The sequence below is a fragment of the Thalassophryne amazonica genome, chromosome 20 (genome assembly GCF_902500255.1).
Source record: "Thalassophryne amazonica chromosome 20, fThaAma1.1, whole genome shotgun sequence".
NCBI classification, from domain to species: domain Eukaryota; kingdom Metazoa; phylum Chordata; class Actinopteri; order Batrachoidiformes; family Batrachoididae; genus Thalassophryne; species Thalassophryne amazonica.
Genome location: NC_047122.1, coordinates 16,276,999 through 16,301,153, shown reverse-complemented (window position 1 = coordinate 16,301,153; position 24,155 = coordinate 16,276,999). Strand labels below are relative to the sequence as shown.

Sequence of the window (24,155 nt, the reverse complement as noted above, 5' to 3'; positions counted from 1 at the left end):
TGGCACAATACCAGAGTGAGTTACAGTCATAACTGTCCGACAATAGTCCACCAAATATCACAGCCTTCCTCCACAAAGAGCCAAATATGGAAAACTTTGCTTTGCTGACTCGCTGTAAAAGCAGACAAGCTCAGACCACAGTCCTTCAGCGCTGCATCCCATCTGACAAAACTAAAAACCTAAACATCTGCTTGTGAGCTTCAGCGACATCAAAATAACTAAACATGACTTTGATGCAACATTAAAAAGCCAACAAAGCCAGCAAAGTTTTAGCACCACGCTAATCATAAATCATTTTAAAAACCTACAGAGACAGAAACACCTCAGCCAACCAACAGAAACAGTCAATAACAGAGTGATAATTAATTATTCTGCAATGTCTGCAAGACAGCTTAATCAGATTTTGATCAAACCTGCCAGATACACTGGGCCTACGGATGGGAAGAAATGGGCAGAGCTTGCTTAGGATCAGCCAGTCAAGGTCAGAGATGAGGTCAAGGTAACAACAATAACAGAGAAAATGGATAATTTTATGGAGATGAGATATTTTATTGATAGTAAACCTGTCAATTTAAAACTCTGATGTAATATTTCTTTGACATGTCTGATAATTTGACATGTGGGTGTGGCATCGCAGTGCCATCAGAGCACTTCTGATTTTGTAGTTATTGATTAAGGCGTTGAATATCAATTTCTAGAATTAATGGCTTACAATTCCAAGTGACCAAATACACAATATCAAATCCCATCAATACACAAACCACAAAAAGAAAAATTACACAAACAATCATTCACTTCTCCAAAACAGCTCAAAGCTAAATGTTACCTGGATCTGAATGGCGGATGCGCCCACGTTGACGGCGGTACAACCAATATCCAGCAGCAGTCAGACAATGAACACTCACAACCAGGATGGGAGCTACAACATCTGGGTCTGTCAGGAAGTCCATCTCCTCAAACAGAGGTATGAAATACGACAAAATGTTTCTCAGCTTCAAAACTCACTGAAGCTCAGGCTGCAGGTCTGCTACAAACATCCAATAAAGCTTTCCAGTGAGAGGATAGTCCAAGAACAACAGGTGTCCACAAGGTAGAGTTTTTACAGCCGGTCTCTAAATGTCATTAAAAAAAACTTTACAATTGTCCGCTTTCTGATTTCACTTCTTCTGTGCCACTAAAAAGCCTTTCAAACAAAACCATTATTTGCTGCTTCTTCCCTTTTGCTCTCCAGCATCTCTCTCCATTAATACAAACTATAAAACCACTAATAATGTCTGCGTGTCCTGCTCTGCATTGGGATGCCTTCTTTCAACCCCATGCCCCCCCCCTCTCTCTCTCTCTGTCTCTACAGTAAATTCCATTCCCCTGAAACAAGCCGGCAGACTGTAAGGGTTGCTCAGCGCACCATAAGCAAAGCGGTTACAAGTTGCCATGCAACTACACACACATTCACCTGATTGTGTGCATCTCACAGTCAAAAGGAAACCACACAGGAGTTAACCACATGCACTGCACCCTTTCCTGTGAGCGTGCACTCCTTTATAGCTTCATATCTCACATGTTTCAGTGCAGTTACGAATCAGTAAAATTACAAATGGCTATACCTGAAATGGCAAAAAACAAGTTTTTTTTCTGAATAAGTAAAAATAAGATTCTAGTTAAATGTTAAAGTTATGTACTTGCAAACGTGCAAAATCTAATTTTGAATAATCCTCTTAAAATGACACGCCAACATTAATCAAATTCATTCCATTAGAGTTGCACTTTTACAGGCTTTGTGTCCCACACATTAAGAACCATCAGATTTATTCATATTGGAGACACAGATATGACCAGGTTCATATTTGGGGGGTCGTTCCTCAGTTACTTCCACCTCGCTGGGAATCGTGTGTTTCTGTGGTCAGGTTATGAAGCCAGCAATATTTTAGTCCTAGCAACGTCCAGACAAAACAAAACACATCCACACCATGCCGGGGGGGGGGGAGCGCTGCTCAACACCACACTCTGACAAACTGCTAATCTAAGTGAGACATGCTATGGTTGGACATCATTTATCCAACTACTGCATTTAAGAAAGCACTCAGAGTGAAATGTTGAATGTGTTCATTCGAAAAACAACAGTGTTACTACGAGTGTCACCAAAAACAGACACTTTTCGAACAGGGTCTCAAAAGTGGCAAAAAAGGAAAAAAAGAAGCTAAACCTGGTTTTCAGCATGAAGCAACAGCAACACACACGTTATATTAAATTTATAGGACAACCACTCACAGACACACTTCAATTAGTGTTTTTCTGAATGACAAAAATAGCCTTTTTCAAAATGATGAAGGCAACTCTTAAACCTGAACACAGAACATCACATGAATTTAAAGGTCTTAGTTTCATAAAAGGCCTAGTTCAAAAATAATGAAGCCAAAGTGTGACATAACCATCAAAATATAAAAGTGGTCTTTTTTGTGAAATGTTATTTTAGTTATGGGTCGATATCAAAGTTTCAATATTTCTATTGGTCTCTCCGTTCAGTCATTGCTAGAAATTATTAGTGCAAATATACTATAATGTGCTAGAGCGTAACGCTTGTGACAACAGTTGGAGGTATCTTCTGAAACAAAGAAATTCTGTCCATTAGTTCCTGGTATTGAACAAGTAATATAATTATTCTATTGAAACAGAGTAGGAGCTATAGTTAAGGTTTTGACACAAATAAATCAAGGACTTATTCTCAGCGTTACGCTTGCGACAGTTTTACCTTGTTTTAGAAACAATGTTTTTTCTAGGAAATGACATTTCTACCTTTACAAAAATGTATTACTGTGTGTTAGTATGAAGCATAAACAAACAAAATGACAAAATATAAGGTTATTTCTTTAACATTCAACTTTAAATGATAATGCTAAATATCAATGTCACACAAAATTGATGAAAAAAAGTGCTATTTATGGGGTAAATTTCGTGCATATCTCTGGAACCGTGCAGAATTTTTCCATGAAATTTTCAGTATCTGTCAAAGAGACTATAGGCAACTCACAGATAAATCTGGATGGTGCTAAATAAAATGGCTTGTTCATGACAAATGCAATGCAAATCAGCAGTTAGGCTTCATTATTTTTTCACCATAAGTTTCAAAATAATCCTGTTTAAAAATTCAAAACAATCTCCTCGGCAGACTTAATTAAGGCCTTTTAAAAGTAATACGTTTCCCCATTCATGGCTCTAAATTTAGTAGAACTACATTACCCAGACTTCCTTTGTATAAAAAAAAAATTAAGTCCCCTAAAAGAATGTCATACCTGAAATGTAAAAAGAATCCAGAATTAACATAAAATGAAATTAAAAGAAAAACTATATATATATATAAAAAAGAAAGCAGAATAAGACTGTGATTGAGAGATGAAAGGCGGAAAAGTGAGAAAACACTGAGGAGGAACTTGAGCAGCAGGAAATGAGTCTTGTGGCAAAGAGCGTAAAGCTGCCACTGTGGGGCAGAAGAGACCAAAAACTAACACTCAAACCACCGAAAATACACCAGCAGCATCACATCCAGTCTCCTAAAACCACCAAACACTCACAGCTTGAACAGATTTTTTAACATCACTTCTTAGTGAAGAACTAGAATGATTGTTTTTGCCATAGTAAAAAAAAAAAAAAAAATCATCAACTGTATTTAATAAGACCATGTCCTCTGAGGTTTCACTTTGCACTCAACATTCACTTCAGAGCATTTTTTCATTTCTCCTGTTTTGTATCTCAGTTAACCATCTCTGATGAAATATGTTTCATTTTTTCCCCACATGTGGCTGAAATGAAGTCTGCCGGCCCATGAAGCTGATTGTTTGCTTCTGAGTACGCCGACTCGCGGGATCAAGAGGTCAAAGGTTAAATCTAATGTCTGTCCAGACAGAGACAGAGAGAGAGACAGAGAGAGAGAGAGAGCGCTAACCCACACAAAAAGACGTCAGACTGCAGTATGAGAGGGAACAGAAGCAGCAGAGTCTTATCTTCAGTGTATATTGTGACTGCAGCAGCTCTGCTCCTTAAATTCTGCTCTGTGGCAGCAAGCTGAAGCTGTGCACTCATAGCTTCAACTAATAAATCACTTCCTGTGCAAGTTTCACAACAGGGCTGGAAAAATGCACTGTGCATTGTGATAATGGTATCGTGGGACCTGTATTGAATCATATTTGTTACTGAAGTAAATATTGTGATGGTGGGATGGGGGGGGGTTGATAGTCTTAGCACAATGAAGAAGACAGACTGTGTGTGGGACCCGCTTGTCTGCTCAAGTCTGGGAAAACATTTCCACTTGTGCTCTGCATTCTAACATCTAAATGGTTAATTCAGGATTATTGTTAACCCTTTGAATGAAATAATACTGCAGCAGATAACTGAAACAATCGTTCAAATGGTGAAGGAAGCACCAAATTCAGCACAAATACTCCTTAGACGTTACTCTTTTGAAAAAACTAACTTGAATTTTCAATAGGCAGCCAGGTAGGGGACAACTGAGGAATTACACAGGGGTCAAAAATACTCCAATCATACTGAAAACTATACATTATTTGTCTGATCGCAAAGATTCCAAAAAGGTATAGTTTGAACAATCAACAACTGAATGTTCTGGAGTTATGGGTTAAAAACAGCAAAATAGGGACAAAGGTCAATTTCAGTTTGTACAGGGGTCAAAAGTTAAAATTACTCCAATTTTGGTAAAAAAAAAAAAAAGTGGTGCAAATTATTGGTTGAGCTAATAGGATTAATAAATAGAATAGTTTTGACTGTGTTGAATGTTTCGTCTCCAAATTAATGGTCAAACAATGTCAGCGTCCATTGGATTCTATGACATGTGACGTATGTTAACCTATAACTTGATAACTAAGCATGACCCATGGTGCAAACTATTTCTTTTTGAAACCCAATTAACTCAACCAATGATTTGCATCACTTTATACCAAAATTGGAGCAACTTTAACTTTTGACCCCTGTACAAACTGCAATTGACCTTTGTCACCATTCTTGCTGTTTTTACCCCATAACATTCAGTCGTAGATAGTCCAAACTATACCTTTTTGGAATCTTTATGATCAGTCAAATGATGTGGTATAGTTTTCAATATCACTGGAGCATTTTTAATTATTGACCCCTGTGTAATTACTCAATTGACCCCTACCTGGCTGCCTATTAAAAATTCAAGTGGCCAGTCTTTTTTTTTTTTTCTTTTTTTTTTACAAAAGGTAATGTCTAAGGAGTATTTGTGCCGAATTTGGTGCTTGCTTCACCATTTGAACGATTCCACTGTCGATACGTATTCTGTTATCTGCTGCACTAAAGGCTAAAAGTCAACACTGCAATCACGTGTTTTGGTGCCGTACAAATGCTGATGCAAAAATGTGTCAGTGTCCAAATACTTGTGGACCTGGTTTGTGCCTTTTAAACTGGAATGAAAATAAAAAGCTATTCTGAGACAGTTGCATGTGGTGTGACCGTGACACATCATCACCCCGTTCCAGCCTCCTACTCCAATTTTCAACAGCCACGTGACCTTTAGTCCCTCTGCTGGATGAAGGAAGCACAATCACATCCTGTCTGGAAACTGATCTGCCAGCTAGAGACTTGACCTGCTAATTCTGGAAGGGCAAGTGCCAGGAAAAAGTACCAAAAAATGTTCAAACAACACTGCAGGAGGAAACTGTGTTGGAAACGCTTGGCTGTGTTTTTGTGAAATCAGTACAAGGATTACATCATCGTCACCGTGGAGTACTTTCAGGTCATGTTCCAGCAGATGAAACATGACCTGAACATACGAGTGACGAGGAAACAATGATTAATTTTGTCATAAACAAATATGTTAACACATAAAATAAATAAGTTATTGAGTCTGTTGGAAAACTTGGAAGCCCCACTTTGAAAAACATCCAAACTTAGATGACCTCAAACTGTTCTCCTGCAGCACCACATTATGCCGTTAGGGGGCGTGCTGGGTCTAGTTATAGAATTGCAGGACACCAGAGATCAGTGTGCCGACATAGACTGACATCGTCAGCACAAACTTATAAAAGAATGTGTCGTCTCACCCCAACATCCAAAACCATTTCATCTTAACTTTATTCAGTTTATATGTTTAAATTTGATCAAGTCACTTCAAAAACTGCTAATCCCCTCGACCGCAGCTTAACATGGTTTTAAAAGCAGGTTAACAACGTCAAGCAGTATAGAACAATACAACAGCAAATCATCTCTATTTGACCAGAATAAAACAGGCTTAACATATATTACAGATATGACTGCAAGCCATAAAACTGCATTAGGATCCCAGTCAAGCCAACTTAAAACCTGATGTAAAACCAACCAGTCCAACTCAGTGTAAATATTAGGATAGTGACCAATTCTCTGCCTTCAGCCACTACCGGGATGAGAATGGGCAAGGAAAATAACTCTGAAAATGGGCGGGGGCCTGGTGACCGCCGTAGGCCCCCAGCAAGGTCCATGGGCAGCGCCCCTGTTGGGGCCCAGGAGGCACAGACCCCTAAAGCTGACAGGTTTTGAACATTTTAGAGGCATTTCAGGGTCATTACAGAGACTTAATTTCATGAATTTCCATTTTATATTTTTAGTATGTTGGAGTATGTGGAAACCTGACTGTAATAAAAGAATCTATGTAGATCTTTTAGTGATGCATGTCTAGTGCTATAGCATATGTACTTACTATAAATGCCATAGCATTGAACAGATATCACTGAACTTGCCAAAACTATTCTTCAACTGTCTTTCCTTAATCTGCAATGAGTTTTGAAATATACTGGAACTTCATGCAAGTATATGTAAATCATTTTAAGACATTAAAACCTATCAAAACAACAATATTTGTGGTATAAAACAGTGACTTTATTAATATTTACATGTAAGATGCATGCTTACAAATTACTGCCCCATAATAAAAATCCTAAATCACATCATATGAGTTTGCACCCCAACTATCTGTGCCAGTCACTAGGAAAACCTCACAGGCATATACAGCATAATACCATTAAAAAGCACACATCATGTGCACCAGCTGTACCCCAGTCGAAATTTTCCAAAATAAAAATAAAATTGATGCAATCCAATTTCGGTATGCGGGCAACATATCTTGTCATTTTTGAACGATTTATCTATTAAAGAAAAACTGAAGGAAATCAATTGTAAGGCCTGAAAGAAGTTTCTGTAGGACGTATTTTAGCCATAAGGTGAAGTGAGACGGGAAAGTGTTGGCTTTTTAAATGCTTGACAGACACTAAGTCATCGACAGAAATTAGTCCTGCTATAGCGGATTGATGCAGAAGGTGGCAGCAATGGAACAGTAAGGATGCCGGCCTGCCGTCATACACAGCAGCAGGAGAAGAGGAAGAAGACAACGACAAAGAAGACGAATAATAATTTTTCTCCACAGGGTCATGTTTTGAGAAAAAGGGTGTTTTGTCTCAAAATAAAGTCATAAAAACTATATAACGCCTTCAACACTTTGTGATGTGATTAAATAGAAATATCACAATTCTGATGAAAACAAATAAAAGTAAGTCCCTTCGGCTGCTCCCTTGTTTGCACTTGGGGTCGCCACAGCAAATCCAAGGTGGATCTGCATGTGGAATTGGCACAAGTCTTATGCCGGATGCCCTTCCTGACGCAACTCCACATTACATGGAGAAATGTGGCAGGGGTGGGATTTGAACCCGGAACCTTCTGAACTGAAACCAAGCGCATTAACCACTTGGCCACCACCCCTGCTTCTGATGAAAACAAATAAATGAATAAATAAACAGTATAAACTGGTATGAGGATATGTTCCATTTTACCAGAACCTCTGTCATTGCGAGTCACAGCTTTCATCCGGTCTCGCAGGGGGATCCCAGGCCCATTATGTCTTCCTCACTGTGGGAGGAGCCGAGATTGAAGTTTTGTTTTGGCAGAGTAACTAAGCGGATCACAACTTCAGCTGGAAGCAGACAGAGCAAGGTGTCTGTCATACAGACAGACAGACCACATTAAGAGATTACAAGACAGAGGGCTGTAGCCCCCCAGGAGGTCCTCATGAGGAAGGATTAACAAGAGATGACCTGAGATCACACACAGATACACTCAAAACAACAGTTCTGCAGAATGTCACTATGAGTGATGACAAAAGCATTGGACCCAGACCTGAGGTCAGCTTCAAAAAGATCATTTTCTTCAAAACGGCCCCATCAGCTCCAGTCTGAAAGCACTAACTACACAGTCTGTTTGGCTGCAACTCAGACATCGCTGCTCAGTTAATGTTTAAAACAATGAGCTGCATTTGGTTGTTTCAGTTGCAATATCTCTTAGTTTACTGCATGTTCATGTGCTTTCTGTTCTGTCTTATTTGAATGACCACAGCAGATGGTTACTCCACTGAGTCTGGTCTGCTTGAGATTTCTTCCTGTGCTTTTTGAAAAATTAAACTGTACTCAATGTGCTTAAGCACAGGATGATTAGGCTGAGAACTTAGTAGTGTATATAGCACATTGAGGTAACTGACCTGACCAAATAACTATGTGATAACTACAGCTGAAACATGTTATAATTATTACTTAATCTCGCTGTAGGCCCTGTGATAGACTCAGTATCCCTCCGACTGCTGGGATAGGCTCTATCACCCCTGGTAGCCTTGACTGGAGTAAGCACATATAGAAAATGAATGAACAAATAAATAAATAAATCATCTCTGTGTCTGCAATTAATCAATGTGATAAGCTATAATAATAATAATTATTATTATTATATGGTATGGGATTTTGCTAACTTCTGATTGGCCCATTCACCACTTTCTGAGCTGTACCACATGCCGAGTTGACCGCTGGTGGAGCCGAGTAGACCGCGCATGCAAAACAAGTACACCTCGCGTTCAGCGTAGTGCTACCTAATCGAGCGACACCTTCTATCGATAAATCAGATAACACGATACAACGGCAACTTTGGCTGTCAGTTTGTTGACAAGATGGCAGAAGACAGGTTTGCGTCTGTTAGCGACGCTGACTTAAATTTTTACACAAAAAAGATGCAAAGAACACCCGCAGAAATACAGTCAGCAGCCAACCTGTTTCGCAAGTACGTCACTGAAAAGGGACACGCACTCAACTTTGACACTTATGACAGACGGATGCCTGACAGAGTACTCGGTCGATTTTACGTGGAAGCCAGACGGGCGAATGGGGAAAAAAAAAAAAAAAAGCCTGAAGACTCTGTCATCGACTTACCAGGCATCTCCAACTGACATCCCATCGACTGACTAATCGATGAGATGTCAGTTGGTGCAGTATGACAGTAATAATAAAGAGTTGAAACTTGAGATTGATTTTTCAGTTTTAGTATGTTTGACAAACTCCCAATTTTCTTGTTTAACATATAATAAAGCAGTTATAGACTTTTGATTTTGGTGTACTCGTGATTATGCGGATCTGGTCAGGATGGGAGGCCAAGCCCTCGGTGAACCCCATCCTGACCAGGTCCGCATAATCACGGGTACACCGAAATCAAAAGTCTATAATTGTATATAATTGTTCCAGGAAATGTTTTACGCCTTGTCCACATCGAAAAGGAACTTCCCCTTTTAGGGATGGGTAGTGATAAGATTTTAATTGATATCGATGCCATTATCAGTTCCGCTTATCGATCCGATTCTTTATGGATTCCCTTATCAATACCTCCTGTGAGTTTTCTGTGTATAAAAAGGAGGCTTTACAGGTTTTCTATGACAACAACATTTTATTGAGTCTTTAACTAAATAAATATGAAACTGATCACTGGATCCTTGATCTCTGGACATAAATAAAAACAAAATCTGTACACAGTTACTGGAGCCTAGATCTCTGGGACAGGTTCCTCCAGGCATCAAGAAGACCTTATTTACACTCAACAAAAATATAAAGGCAACACTTTTGGTTTTGCTCCCATTTTGTATGAGATGAACTCAAAGATCTAAAACTTTTTCCACATACACAATATCACCATTTCCCTCAAATATTGTTCACAAACCAGTCTAAATCTGTGATAGTGAGCACTTCTCCTTTGCTGAGATAATCCATCCCACCTCACAGGTGTGCCATATCAAGATGCTGATTAGACACCATGATTAGTGCACAGGTGTGCCTTAGACTGTCCACAATAAAAGGCCACTCTGAAAGGTGCAGTTTTGTTTTATTGGGGGGGGGATACCAGTCAGTATCTGGTGTGATTTGCCTCATGCAGTGCAACACATCTCCTTCGCATAGAGTTGATCAGGTTGTCAATTGTGGCCTGTGGAATGTTGGTCCACTCCTCTTCAATGGCTGTGCGAAGTTGCTGGATATTGGCAGGAACTGTACACGCTATCGTATACGCCGGTCCAGAGCATCCCAAACATGGGTGACATGTCCGGTGAGTATGCCGGCCATGCAAGAACTGGGACATTTTCAGCTTCCAAGAATTGTGTACAGATCCTTGCAACATGGGGCCGTGCATTATCCTGCTGCAACATAAGGTGATGTTCTTGGACGTATGGCACAACAATGGGCCTCAGGATCTCGTCACGGTATCTCTGTGCATTCAAAATGCCATCAATAAAATGCACCTGTGTTCTTCGTCCATAACAGACACCTGCCCATACCATAACCCCACCGCCACCATGGGCCACTCGATCCACAACATTTACATCAGAAAACCGCTCACCCACACGACGACACACACGCTGTCTGCCATCTGCCCTGGACAGTGTGAATCGGGATTCATCCGTGAAGAGAACACCTCTCCAACGTGCCAAACGCCAGCGAATGTGAGCATTTGCCCACTCAAGTCGGTTACGACGACGAACTGGAGTCAGGTCAAGACCCCGATGAGAACAACGAGCATGCAGATGAGCTTCCCTGAGATGGTTTGACAGTTTGTGCAGAAATTCTTTGGTTATGAAAACCGATTGTTTCAGCAGCTGTCCGAGTGGCTGGTCTCGTCTCAGACGATCTTGGAGGTGAATATGCTGGATGTGGAGGTCCCGGGCTGGTGTGGTTATACGTGGTCTGCGGTTGTGAGGCTGGTTGGATGTACTGCCAAATTCTCTGAAACGCCTTTGGAGACGGCTTATGGTAGAGAAATGAACATTCAATACACAAGCAACAGCTCTGGTTGACATTCCTGCTGTCAGCATGCCAATTGCACGCTCCCTCAAATCTTGCGAAATCTGTGGCATTGTGCTGTGTGATAAAACTGCACCTTTCAGAGTGGCCTTTTATTGTGGGCAGTCTAAGGCACACCTGTGCACTAATCATGGTGTCTAATCAGCATCTTGATATGGCACACCTGTGAGGTGGGATGGATTATCTCAGCAAAGGAGAAGTGCTCACTATCACAGATTTAGACTGGTTTGTGAACAATATTTGAGGGAAATGGTGATGTGTATGTGGAAAAAGTTTTAGATCTTTGAGTTCATCTCATACAAAATGGGAGCAAAACCAAAACTGTTGCGTTTATATTTTTGTTGAGTGTAGTACATTGTTTTGGTGATTAGGGACGTCCTCATGTATTGTAATAACTATTCCAGAAAAAGTCAAGAGGTTCTCTCAGAATTCAGAAGAATATGCCTGAAAGAAGTATCTGTCTGAAGTATTTTAGACATAGGATCAGCAGGTTAGGTGAGAAACTTTATTACTGTCCAGTAGGGCTACAGCTATCGATTATTTTAGTCATCGGAGTAATCGGATGGTGGACTGGGTTCCTGCGTGAGGTTTTTTTTTGTTTTATCCCTTTCTCTGCTATTCAGCAGATGCATTTCAACTGGCGGTTGAACATGCAAGCCTCGCAGTCACTTTTTATTATTATTATTATTATTATTTTATTTAAGTTACCATGTTTGTGAAGCATTGTGCATTGCCCAAAAAAGCGAAAATTAAAGCTTTGACTCACACCGGGCAGAGAGAGGCAGCAGCCGGCCGCCGGGCGAATAGCCACACTCCCCACGTATAGTGGAGAGCAGGCAGCTGACAAAACAGTGTTTTTTAAAAACTGACAAACACACTACTTCACTTTAAATGTGCAGTAAGCTCTTTCAGATTATCAGTGTGGACCATCTTTTTCCTAAAATGCTTTATTTACTTTGTGTGCCGTGTTGGAAAGCGGTAGCTTTTGTGCTAAATTGATGAGCTTTTACACTTAAGTGCATGCTCTAGTCGTCTTCTGTTTTTTTTTTTTTCTGGGGACATTACAGCACCACACACAGGCCTGGCATATGTACTACAACATTAAATGAAGCTTCGAGGCACAGAGTTTGCCTCGAACATTTTTTGTAATTGAATTATTCAAGTTACTCGACTAATCGTTTCAGCCCTATTGTCCAGGTCTCCCTTGTAAAAGAGATCTTGATCTCAATGGGACCGACCTAGTTAAATAAAGGTTAAATTAATGTGGGAGGGGAAGTGTTAGGCTTTTAAATACTTGAAAGACACTGGACTCATCGCAAGGATTTAGTATTGCTATAATGGACTAATGCAGAAAGTGGCAGCAATGTAACAATAAGCATGCCGGTTGCCGTTAAACGGCACAGAAGAAGAGTGAGTGCATTTGATTTATTTCACAGGGGCACGTTTTGAGGTCAGAGCGCATTTCCACATCCACAAAATGCCTCAAGAAACCACAGAAATGCATAAAAGTACTTCATTTACTCATATTTGTTGTCAGTCTTGGTAAATCGTCAGACTCTGACCCACTGACTATGCAGCTAATCTTGTTTCCTGAGCGGAGCATGCGCAAGGCAAAAACAAATGTGTTATCGACTTGGCAAGTGGTCTGAGCCATCTCTGACCACCAGCTAGCTCCGGCGTAATGTGAACTGAAGCACCGATAAGGGATATTGTTAAGCACAAAGGCTACCGATGTCAGTGGATCGAATCATTTCTTACAGATTCTTAACAGGAACCGGTTTTCGATACCCATCCCTATACGATCGTCGTCTGTCATTTTCAAAAATTGTGCTGCTGAATTCTGTCTCACATACACACACGCAAAACTTGAAAAAGAATCCGTGAATCTGGAAAAGGCAGAGGGCAGTTGTGAACTGAATGATGGGGCCATGAAAGGGAGAAAAGAGCAAAATGTTATTCAGGATGGAAACACTTAAGTTGTTGGAGTCAAAATGGTCCTCAGGCCGGCTGCTGGTGCTGCAAATGTCAAGAGAGCAACTCTGTTTCAAGAGAGAATTCCTGGTAAAGCAAAATAAATTTATTTGGCAGAGGAAAACAAATACTGAGCCTGCACACCCAAGAATAAAGACTGACGCACACAAAGCACTGCTAGGAAACAAAGTCCAATTAATTCTGTCCTTTCAATCACCACACGTGATGAAAGAACCACATCTATGTTGTATTCAGGAAAGAACACACTCATACACAGTCACTAAAGAATATTTCAGTATTAAAACAACATTAAGTCTATGTTTGGTTCTTAGGAAACTTGTTAAAGTTAAGAAAATTATACAATGACTTAAAATGGAGACAAAACTTTGTGATGGCCATCAACCATCTATGGGTCTGTCCTGAGAAAAGTGTCTTCAATCTGTTCTCAATCTGAACAGAGATACAGACAGAGATGGTAAAATGGCTGGAACACAACCATAGCTATCACCATAGACCACATCACCAACATAAAGTCAGGAGGCGGAGCCAGGAAGAGCATCCTAGTATCAGATCCGAGTATGCATTCCCAGTATTCAGCACATACTTTCATACCACGAAGATCAACCCGGTCATAAACACCACCTGCAGAGCCATCTTCACATGCTGAATGAAGACCAACAAGAGTTGGTGACTTATAATCGTATACTTGCTGTGTCTTATTGCACCCCCCCCCCCCCCAAGACAAGTGGTCCCCTCACACATGGAGAAATAAAACAAGAGAATGACCTTCTCCAGCCACCTTTCCAGCATGTACAAGCCAAGAGAGCTCAAGACACTCTGTTGATCCCCTTGATGGCAGGGCCCATAAAGAAAGAATGGCCTTGTGGGCCAAACGTCTTCAAGCAATCTCACACAAGCTTTCCCACCATGTGCAAATGCTTAAATCCCGTCAGGACAAAGACTGGATGATATAAAACTCTCCTGCAGAAACAGGATATAACAAGATTTCACAAATTGAATATGACTGTCGGGAGGAATTGACAACTGTCCACCTGCTGAAACCCTGTACATGTGAAAATCTGAGGTGTTCATCTACAAGCCAGAACCTGTGACCTGCACCGGACGGCTATCATGTCATGACCCGAGAAGACAAGCAGCATGTAAGTTATTTTGTCTGTAGTTTGGGAGGGAGGAGAAAAATTGGGAGGGAGACTTTCAACCTGCTGTGTCAGTGACTTAACTTGGGTTAAACCAAAGGTCACCTTCAAGGATAATAGATTTGAAGTTAACGATTAACTGGATTAGATTAAAAACAGTCTCTTTGTAGTGCTAATTTTGCCACTGAAAATTTTCACTGCATCTGTAACCTCTCGAAATTGTTCATAATTTCAGAATGTCACTTTCAACTTTAAAAAACTGCTAATCTATGAGATGCATTTATTATACTAAGAGACAACTGTCTGTCCCTCTCCTGTCCAAACGGCACCTCAGAATAGTGCCAAATTTGGCACACATACTTTGACATACGAGGAGTGAAATAGCCTACTGATGTCCCAATGAGACTCGCTGTGTCATCTGCCAGCTGCACCAGAACATCACTGAAGCAGCCATTTCCTGCGGACTAATAGCGGAGACAATTTCAAAAACTGTAAGGGCAACTTATTTCCCCAAAATCCATTTGCGCAAAATGTTGGTAGGTCCCATTGTGTGTGGTTTCCGTTATCTTCAGACCTGAAGCTAATATTAGCTTAGCTGAAGTTAGTTGCGATGTATTGAGCAGGTTTGACAAACACCTCCAAGTGTCTGACAGCACAATGTGCTGCTTAATAATAAAACAACACACATCAGAGCTAGAGTGCCTTAATTGAGAGAATGGTGTCAACTCAGAACATGGCGCCATTTTGGTTCCAACTAAACTATTGAATGAACCTTTAATGTTTTCAACATTTTTGTAAATCATTTAGCCACATACAGCAACACATCCAGGTACAGGTGCTATCAAAATAAATATAAAAATAGTTAATCTATCAAATTTACAATTTATGATGCTTTATTTAATTAATTTAATTAATTAAAAGCCTGACTCATGCAACTGCACAGCTGTAACTCCATGCCATGCAATGACATGTGTGAGAGTTTTAAAGTTCTCCATCAATGGATTATGCTTTATTATGGATTAATATGACCCTCAACAAGCTTTTCTTTCTACAATCGTCACCTCCAAATCCAACTTCATGCTGTAAAAGTGCAGACTTTTCTGATCAGTTTGTAATCGGCGTGCGCAGTGCAAAAACTATTATAATATGATGGCAGGTGAAGCAGTGAAAGCAGAAAAGTGTCAAATCACAGTCTTTTGTGTCTGATTTGACAGGTGCATGTCCAGGCTGTGGGTCCAAGTCTGAGCACGGTGTGAAAAACGGTCAAACGTTTAATCCCAGAAATGACTCCGGTCCCACTTTACTCAAATCAGCGAGTGTCACAGCTGAACTTTGATTTGTACCTCTGTTACTGTGCACATCCAGACTGCTCGAGCTATTTAATGGAAATACATTTCATTCGGATGGGACACTTTATCTGATGTGAGCAAAAAACCCATTGTACAAAATCCTTTATATACGGTGTTTATTACATGGAAAACAATACAAAAACATTGGGACTTTTTTGTCCGGTGACTACAAATATCTGGTTTATACTATGACTGTTTGGGTGAGTTTTACTGTACATGGGACTGAACAATAAATTTACCTCTCAAAATTTTGACGATGTCGGCTTACATACCACACAGCTGACTTTATTTTGCCAAATTTTTCTTCTGTTCAGATCTGAAGGGAATCTGTACATCTTGAAGCCCTTGTTGTGTCTATTCGTGCCTCCAAATGCACAACAACCCGGCATTAACAGACAGACAGATTAACAGCCAACACTGTCTTGGAACCAAGATAACACCATGAGTCATGTGACCTTTTTTTTTTTTTGACTCATGTCACCACTCTCTCAATTAAGGCACAATAATCAGAGCTATTGCAGTGCCTGATGGGTTGAAAATGACAAAGTTAACTCCATAAATGGCAGCGTTTTAATATAAACTGTGTCCGTGTTAAACGAGAACATCAGTGGAGTAGCTCCTCACATGAAGGTGAGATCACCACACAAAGTGCAGTTGGTCTGACAAATCACGACATACACTTGGTAGAGTTATGTGCATGCACGCATCCCTCACATAGGCTATTGATGTCTCCATCTGCCAGCTGCACCACAACGTCATTGAAGCAGCTAGTACTTCCTGTGGTCAGTACAAATGGGAAGATGTCGTCCTCCCTCGAATATCTATGATTCCATCAGACCTCCCTTTCCAGTTCAGAAGGTTTCAGTTTTATGTTAAGCCGTGCTTTGCCATGACCACCAACAAGGGTCAGGGACAGACTCAAAACCACTGGCGTAGATCTCTCTGAGCCTTCCTTTTCCCCATGTGGCATGTTCTACATGGGAGCCACACGATCTGGAACCCGAGAACATCTTCCTCTTCACATCAAATGGACAGCCAAATGTGGTGTACCAGGAGGTGCTGTAAATGAGCTGTCTCTTCTACAGTCAGCTTTAGTCAAGCCCAAACAGTTCTCTGGGATAGGTGGGAAATAAAAGCTTTGTTGGTGAAGATGGTTTTCATTTCAGTCTCTAAATCAAACCTGCCCTGGGGTGGGTAATCAGCTCGTAAACATTATATGAGAATATTACATTATTAATTATCAAAAAACAAATACTCCGCAGATCAGTAATGAAACTAATAATTAGTTGCAGAAGATGACATGAACAGCCCGTTTAGTTAGAATTCAATCAATCAATCAATCAATCAATTCTTTTATATAGCGCCAAATCACAACAAACAGTTGCCCCAAGGCGCTTTATATTGTAAGGCAAGGCCATACAATAATTATGTAAAACCCCAACGGTCAAAACGACCCCCTGTGAGCAAGCACTTGGCTACAGTGGGAAGGAAAAACTCCCTTTTAACAGGAAGAAACCTTCAGTAGAACCAGGCTCAGGGAGGGGCAGTCCTCTGCTGGGACTGGTTGGGGCTGAGGGAGAGAACCAGGAAAAAGACATGCTGTGGAGGGGAGCAGAGATCGATCACTAATGATTAAATGCAGAGTGGTGCATACAGAGCAAAAAGAGAAAGAAACAGTGCATCATGGGAACCCCCCAGCAGTCTAAGTCTATAGCAGCATAACTAAGGGATGGTTCAGGGTCACCTGATCCAGCCCTAACTATAAGCTTTAGCAAAAAAGAAAGTTTTAAGCCTAATCTTAAAAGTAGAGAGGGTGTCTGTCTCCCTGATCTGAATTGGGAGCTGGTTCCACAGGAGAGGAGCCTGAAAGCTTTTTTTTTTTTTTTTTTTTTTTTTAAGCACTGTTGTCGTGCGTTACCTGTGCTGCTCCACAGCCTGTCCAGTGGATTTTTATTTTATTTTTTACCACTGTTGTCGTGCGTTACCTGTGCTGCTCCACAGCCTGTCCAGTGGATTTTTATTTAGCGCTGTTGTCGTGCGTTACCTGTGCTGCTCCACAGCCTGTCTAGTGGATTTTTATTTTGTTTTAGCACTGTTGTCGTGCGTTGCCTGTGCTGCTCCACAGCCTGTCCAGTGGATTTTTATTTTTATTTTATTTTTTAGCACTGTTGTTGTGCGTTACCTGTGCTGCTCCACAGCCTGTCTAGTGGATTTTTATTTTGTTTTAGCACTGTTGTCGTGCGTTACCTGTGCTGCTCCACAGCCTGTCTAGTGGATTTTTATTTTGTTTTAGCACTGTTGTCGTGCGTTACCTGTGCTGCTCCACAGCCTGTCTAGTGGATTTTTATTTTGTTTTAGCACTGTTGTCGTGCGTTACCTGTGCTGCTCCACAGCCTGTCTAGTGGATTTTTATTTGTTTTAGCACTGTTGTCGTGCGTTACCTGTGCTGCTCCACAGCCTGTCTAGTGGATTTTTATTTTGTTTTAGCACTGTTGTCGTGCGTTACCTGTGCTGCTCCACAGCCTGTCTAGTGGATTTTTATTTTGTTTTAGCACTGTTGTCGTGCGTTACCTGTGCTGCTCCACAGCCTGTCTAGTGGATTTCTATTTTGTTTTAGCACTGTTGTCGTGCGTTACCTGTGCTGCTCCACAGCCTGTCCAGTGGATTTTTTTTTTTGTTTTAGCACTGTTGTCGTGCGTTGCCTGTGCTGCTCCACAGCCTGTCCAGAGAATTTTTATTTTTATTTTATTTTATTTTTTAGCACTGTTGTTGTGCGTTACCTGTGCTGCTCCACAGCCTGTCCAGTGGATTTTTATTTTTATTTTATTTTTTAGCACTGTTGTTGTGCGTTACCTGTGCTGCTCCACAGCCTGTCTAGTGGATTTTTATTTTATTTTAGCACTGTTGTCGTGCGTTACCTGTGCTGCTCCACAGCCTGTCTAGTGGATTTTTATTTTGTTTTAGCACTGTTGTCGTGCGTTGCCTGTGCTGCTCCACAGCCTGTCCAGTGGATTTTGATTTTTATTTTATTTTTTTTGGCACTGTTGTCGTGTGTTACCTGTGCTGCTCCACAGCCTGTCTAGTGGATTTTTATTTATTTTTTACCACTGTTGTCGTGTGTTACCTGTGCTGCTCCGCAGCCTGTCCAGTGGATTTTTATTTTATTATTTTATTTTATTTATTTATTTTTATTTTTTTAGCGCTGTTGTCGTGCGTTACTACCTGTGCTGCTCCACAGCCTGTCCAGTGGATTTTTATTTTATTTTTTGGCACTGTTGTCGTGCGTTACCTGTGCTGCTCCACAGCCTGTCCAGTGGATTTTTATTTTATTTTTTACCACTGTTGTCGTGCGTTACCTGTGCTGCTCCACAGCCTGTCCAGTGGATTTTGATTTTGATTTTATTTTTTTGGGCGCTGTTGTCGTGCGTTACCTGTGCTGCTCCACAGCCTGTCCAGTGGATTTTTATTTAGCGCTGTTGTCGTGCGTTACCTGTGCTGCTCCACAGCCTGTCTAGTGTCGGATTCCCTGTTTGGGAATCCGCTAGCTTAGCGTAGCTACTAGCTCTTAGCCGTTTTAGCATGGCGGCTTCTCCTGTCTCTCCCGTACTTTTCTGCTCTGGGTGTGAAATGTTTAGTTATTCCTCGGCCTCTTTTAGCAGTAACGGTACATGTAATAAGTGCAGCTTATTCGTAGCTTTGGAGGCCAGGCTGGACGAATTGGAGGCTCGGCTCCGCACCGTGGAAAATTCTACAGCTAGCCAGGCCCCTGTAGTCTGTGCGGACCAAGGTAGCTTAGCCGCCGTTAGTTCCCCCCTGGCAGACCCCGTGCAGTCGGGAAGGCAGGCTGACTGGGTGACTGTGAGGAGGAAGCGTAGCCCTAAACAGAAGCCCCGTGTACACCGTCAACCCGTTCACATCTCTAACCGTTTTTCCCCACTCGACGATACACTCGCCGAGGATCAAACTCTGGTTATTGGCGACTCTGTTTTGAGAAATGTGAAGTTAGCGACTCCAGCAACCATTGTCAATTGTCTTCCGGGGGCCAGAGCAGGCGACATCGAAGGACATTTGAAATTGCTGGCTAAGGCTAAGCGTAAATTTGGTAAGATTGTAATTCACGTCGGCAGTAATGACACTCGGTTACGCCAATCGGAGGTCACTAAAATTAACATTGAATCGGTGTGTAACTTTGCAAAAACAATGTCGGACTCTGTTGTTTTCTCTGGGCCCCTCCCCAATCAGACCGGGAGTGACATGTTTAGCCGCATGTTCTCCTTGAATTGCTGGCTGTCTGAGTGGTGTCCAAAAAATGAGGTGGGCTTCATTGATAATTGGCAAAGCTTCTGGGGAAAACCTGGTCTTGTTAGGAGAGACGGCATCCATCCCACTTTAGAGGGAGCAGCTCTCATTTCTAGAAATCTGGCCAATTTTTTGGGATCCTCCAAACTGTGACTGTCTAGCGTTGGGACCAGGAGGCAGAGCTGTGGTCTTATACACCTCTCTGCAGCTTCTCTCCCCCTGCCATCCCCCTATTACCCCATCCCCGTAGAGACGGTGCCTGCTCCCAGACCACCAATAACTAGCAAAAATCTATTTAAGCATAAAAATTCAAAAAGAAAAAATAATATAGCACCTTCAATTGCACCACAGACTAAAACAGTTAAATGTGGTCTATTAAACATTAGGTCTCTTTCTTCTAAGTCCCTGTTGGTAAATGATATAATAATTGATCAACGTATTGATTTATTCTGCCTAACAGAAACTTGGTTACAGCAGGATGAATATGTTAGTTTAAATGAGTCAACACCCCCGAGTCACACTAACTGTCAGAATGCTCGTAGCACGGGCCGGGGCGGAGGATTAGCAGCAATCTTCCATTCCAGCTTATTAATTAATCAAAAACCTAGACAGAGCTTTAATTCATTTGAAAGCTTGTCTCTTAGTCTTGTCCATCCAAATTGGAAGTCCCAAAAACCAGTTTTATTTGTTATTATCTATCATCCACCTGGTCGTTACTGTGAGTTTCTCTGTGAATTTTCAGACCTTTTGTCTGACTTAGTGCTTAGCTCAGATAAGATAATTATAGTGGGCGATTTTAACATCCACACAGATGCTGAGAATGACAGCCTCAACACTGCATTTAATCTATTATTAGACTCTATCGGCTTTGCTCAAAAAGTAAATGAGTCCACCCACCACTTTAATCATATTTTAGATCTTGTTCTGACTTATGGTATGGAAATAGAAGACTTAACAGTATTCCCTGAAAACTCCCTTTTGTCTGATCATTTTTTAATAACATTTACATTTACCCTGATGGAAAACCCTGCAGTGGGGAATAAGTTTCATTACACTAGAAGTCTTTCAGAAAGCGCTGTAACTAGGTTTAAGGATATGATTCCTTCTTTATGTTCTCTAATGTCATATACCAACACAGAGCAGAGTAGCTACCTAAACTCTGTAAGGGAGTTAGAGTATCTTGTCAATAGTTTTACATCCTCATTGAAGACAACTTTGGATGCTGTAGCTCCTCTGAAAAAGAGAGCTTTAAATCAGAAGTGTCTGACTCCGTGGTATAACTCACAAACTCGTAGCTTAAAGCAGATAACCCGTAAGTTGGAGAGGAAATGGCGTCTCACTAATTTAGAAGATCTTCACTTAGCCTGGAAAAGAGTTTGTTGCTCTATAAGAAAGCCCTTCGTGAAGCTAGGACATCTTTCTACTCATCACTAATTGAAGAAAATAAGAACAACCCCAGGTTTCTTTTCAGCACTGTAGCCAGGCTGACAAAGAGTCAGAGCTCTATTGAGCTGAGTATTCCATTAACTTTAACTAGTAATGACTTCATGACTTTCTTTGCTAACAAAATTTTGACTATTAGAGAAAAAATTACTCATAACCATCCCAAAGATGTATCGTTATCTTTGGCTGCTTTCAGTGATGCCGGTATTTGGTTAGACTCTTTCTCTCCGATTGTTCTGTCTGAGTTATTTTCATTAGTTACTTCATCCAAACCATCAACATGCTTATTAGACCCCATTCCTGCCAGGCTGCTCAAGGAAGTCCTACCATTATTTAATGCTTCAATCTTAAATATGATCAATCTATCTTTGTTAGTTGGCTATGTACCACAGGCCTTTAAGGTGGCAGTAATTAAACCATTACTTAAAAAGCCATCACTTGACCCAGCTATCTTAGCTAATTATAGGCCAATCTCCAACCTTCCTTTTCTCTCAAAGATTCTTGAGAGGGTAGTTGTAAAACAGCTAACTGATCACCTGCAGAGGAATGGTCTATTTGAAGAGTTTCAGTCAGGTTTTAGAATTCATCATAGTACAGAAACAGCATTAGTGAAGGTTACAAATGATCTTCTTATGGCTTCGGACAGTGGACTTATCTCTGTGCTTGTTCTGTTGGACCTCAGTGCTGCTTTTGATACTGTTGACCATAAAATTTTATTACAGAGATTAGAGCATGCCATAGGTATTAAAGGCATTGCGCTGCGGTGGTTTGAATCATATTTGTCTAATAGATTACAGTTTGTTCATGTAAATGGGGAATCTTCTTCACAGACTAAAGTTAATTATGGAGTTCCACAAGGTTCTGTGCTAGGACCAATTTTATTCACTTTATACATGCTTCCCTTGGGCAGTATTATTAGACGGTATTGCTTAAATTTTCATTGTTACGCAGATGATACCCAGCTTTATCTATCCATGAAGCCAGAGGATACGCACCAATTAGCTAAACTGCAGGATTGTCTTACAGACATAAAGACATGGATGACCTCTAATTTCCTGCTTTTAAACTCAGATAAAACTGAAGTTATTGTACTTGGCCCCACAAATCTTAGAAGCATGGTGTCTAACCAGATCGTTACTCTGGATGGCATTTCCCTGATCTCTAGTAATACTGTGAGAAATCTTGGAGTTATTTTTGATCAGGATATGTCATTCAAAGCGCATATTAAACAAATATGTAGGACTGCCTTTTTGCATTTACGCAATATCTCTAAAATCAGAAAGGTCTTGTCTCAGAGTGATGCTGAAAAACTAATTCATGCATTTGTTTCCTCTAGGCTGGACTATTGTAATTCATTATTATCAGGTTGTCCTAAAAGTTCCCTAAAAAGCCTTCAGTTGGTTCAGAATGCTGCAGCTAGAGTACTGACGGGGACTAGCAGGAGAGAGCATATCTCACCCGTGTTGGCCTCCCTTCGTTGGCTTCCTGTTAATGCTAGAATAGAATTTAAAATTCTTCTTCTTACTTATAAGGTTTTGAATAATCAGGTCCCATCTTATCTTAGGGACCTCGTAGTACCATATTACCCCATTAGAGCACTTCGCTCTCAGACTGCGGGCTTACTTGTAGTTCCTAGGGTTTGTAAGAGTAGAATGGGAGGCAGAGCCTTCAGCTTTCAGGCTCCTCTCCTGTGGAACCAGCTCCCAATTCAGATCAGGGAGACAGATACCCTCTCTACTTTTAAGATTAGGCTTAAAACTTTCCTTTTCGCTAAGGCTTATAGTTAGGGCTGGATCGGGTGACCCTGGACCATCCCTTGGTTATGTTGCTTTAGACGTAGACTGTGTTTCATAATTATTGTATGGCCTTGCCTTGCAATGTGGAGCGCCTTGGGGCAACTGTTTGTTGTGATTTGGCGCTATACAAGAAAAAAGTTGATTGATTGATTGATTGAAAGCTGAAGGCTCTGCCTCCCATTCTACTCTTACAAACCCTAGGAACTACAAGTAAGCCTGCAGTCTGAGAGCGAAGCGCTCTATTGGGGTGATATGGTACTACGAGGTCCCTAAGATAAGATGGGACCTGATTATTCAAAACCTTATAAGTAAGAAGAAGAATTTTAAATTCTATTCTAGAATTAACAGGAAGCCAATGAAGAGAGGCCAATATGGGTGAGATATGCTCTCTCCTTCTAGTCCCCGTCAGTACTCTAGCTGCAGCATTTTGAATTAACTGAAGGCTTTTTAGGGAACTTTTAGGACAACCTGATAATAATGAATTACAATAGTCCAGCCTAGAGGAAATAAATGCATGAATTAGTTTTTCAGCATCACTCTGAGACAAGACCTTTCTGATTTTAGAGATATTGCGTAAATGCAAAAAAGCAGTCCTACATATTTGTTTAATATGCGCTTTGAATGACATATCCTGATCAAACATGACTCCAAGATTTCTCACAGTATTACTAGAGGTCAGGGTAATGCCATCCAGAGTAAGGATCTGGTTAGACACCATGTTTCTAAGATTTGTGGGGCCAAGTACAATAACTTCAGTTTTATCTGAGTTTAAAAGCAGGAAATTAGAGGTCATCCATGTCTTTATGTCTGTAAGACAATCCTGCAGTTTAGCTAATTGGTGTGTGTCCTCTGGCTTCATGGATAGATAAAGCTGGGTATCATCTGTGTAACAATGAAAATTTAAGCAATACCGTCTAATAATACTGCCTAAGGGAAGCATGTATAAAGTGAATAAAATTGGTCCTAGCACAGAACCTTGAG

At 40.9% G+C, this 24,155-nt stretch overlaps 1 protein-coding gene across 11 annotated transcripts in view; it reads right to left on the bottom strand.

Annotated features, from left to right (window-relative positions):
• Positions 1–24,155, bottom strand: part of macf1a (microtubule actin crosslinking factor 1a) — a 431,888-nt gene that overhangs the window by 277,949 nt on the left and 129,784 nt on the right. The window contains exon 1 of one of the 11 annotated variants that reach the window (XM_034161162.1): positions 827–965. The exons of the other annotated variants lie outside the window; for them this stretch is intronic. Within the exon in view, the coding sequence (XP_034017053.1) occupies positions 827–950 (124 nt within the window). The 5' untranslated portion in view covers positions 951–965. Of the gene's footprint in view, positions 1–826; positions 966–24,155 lie in introns of those variants that run through there. 11 annotated transcript variants of the gene reach the window in all.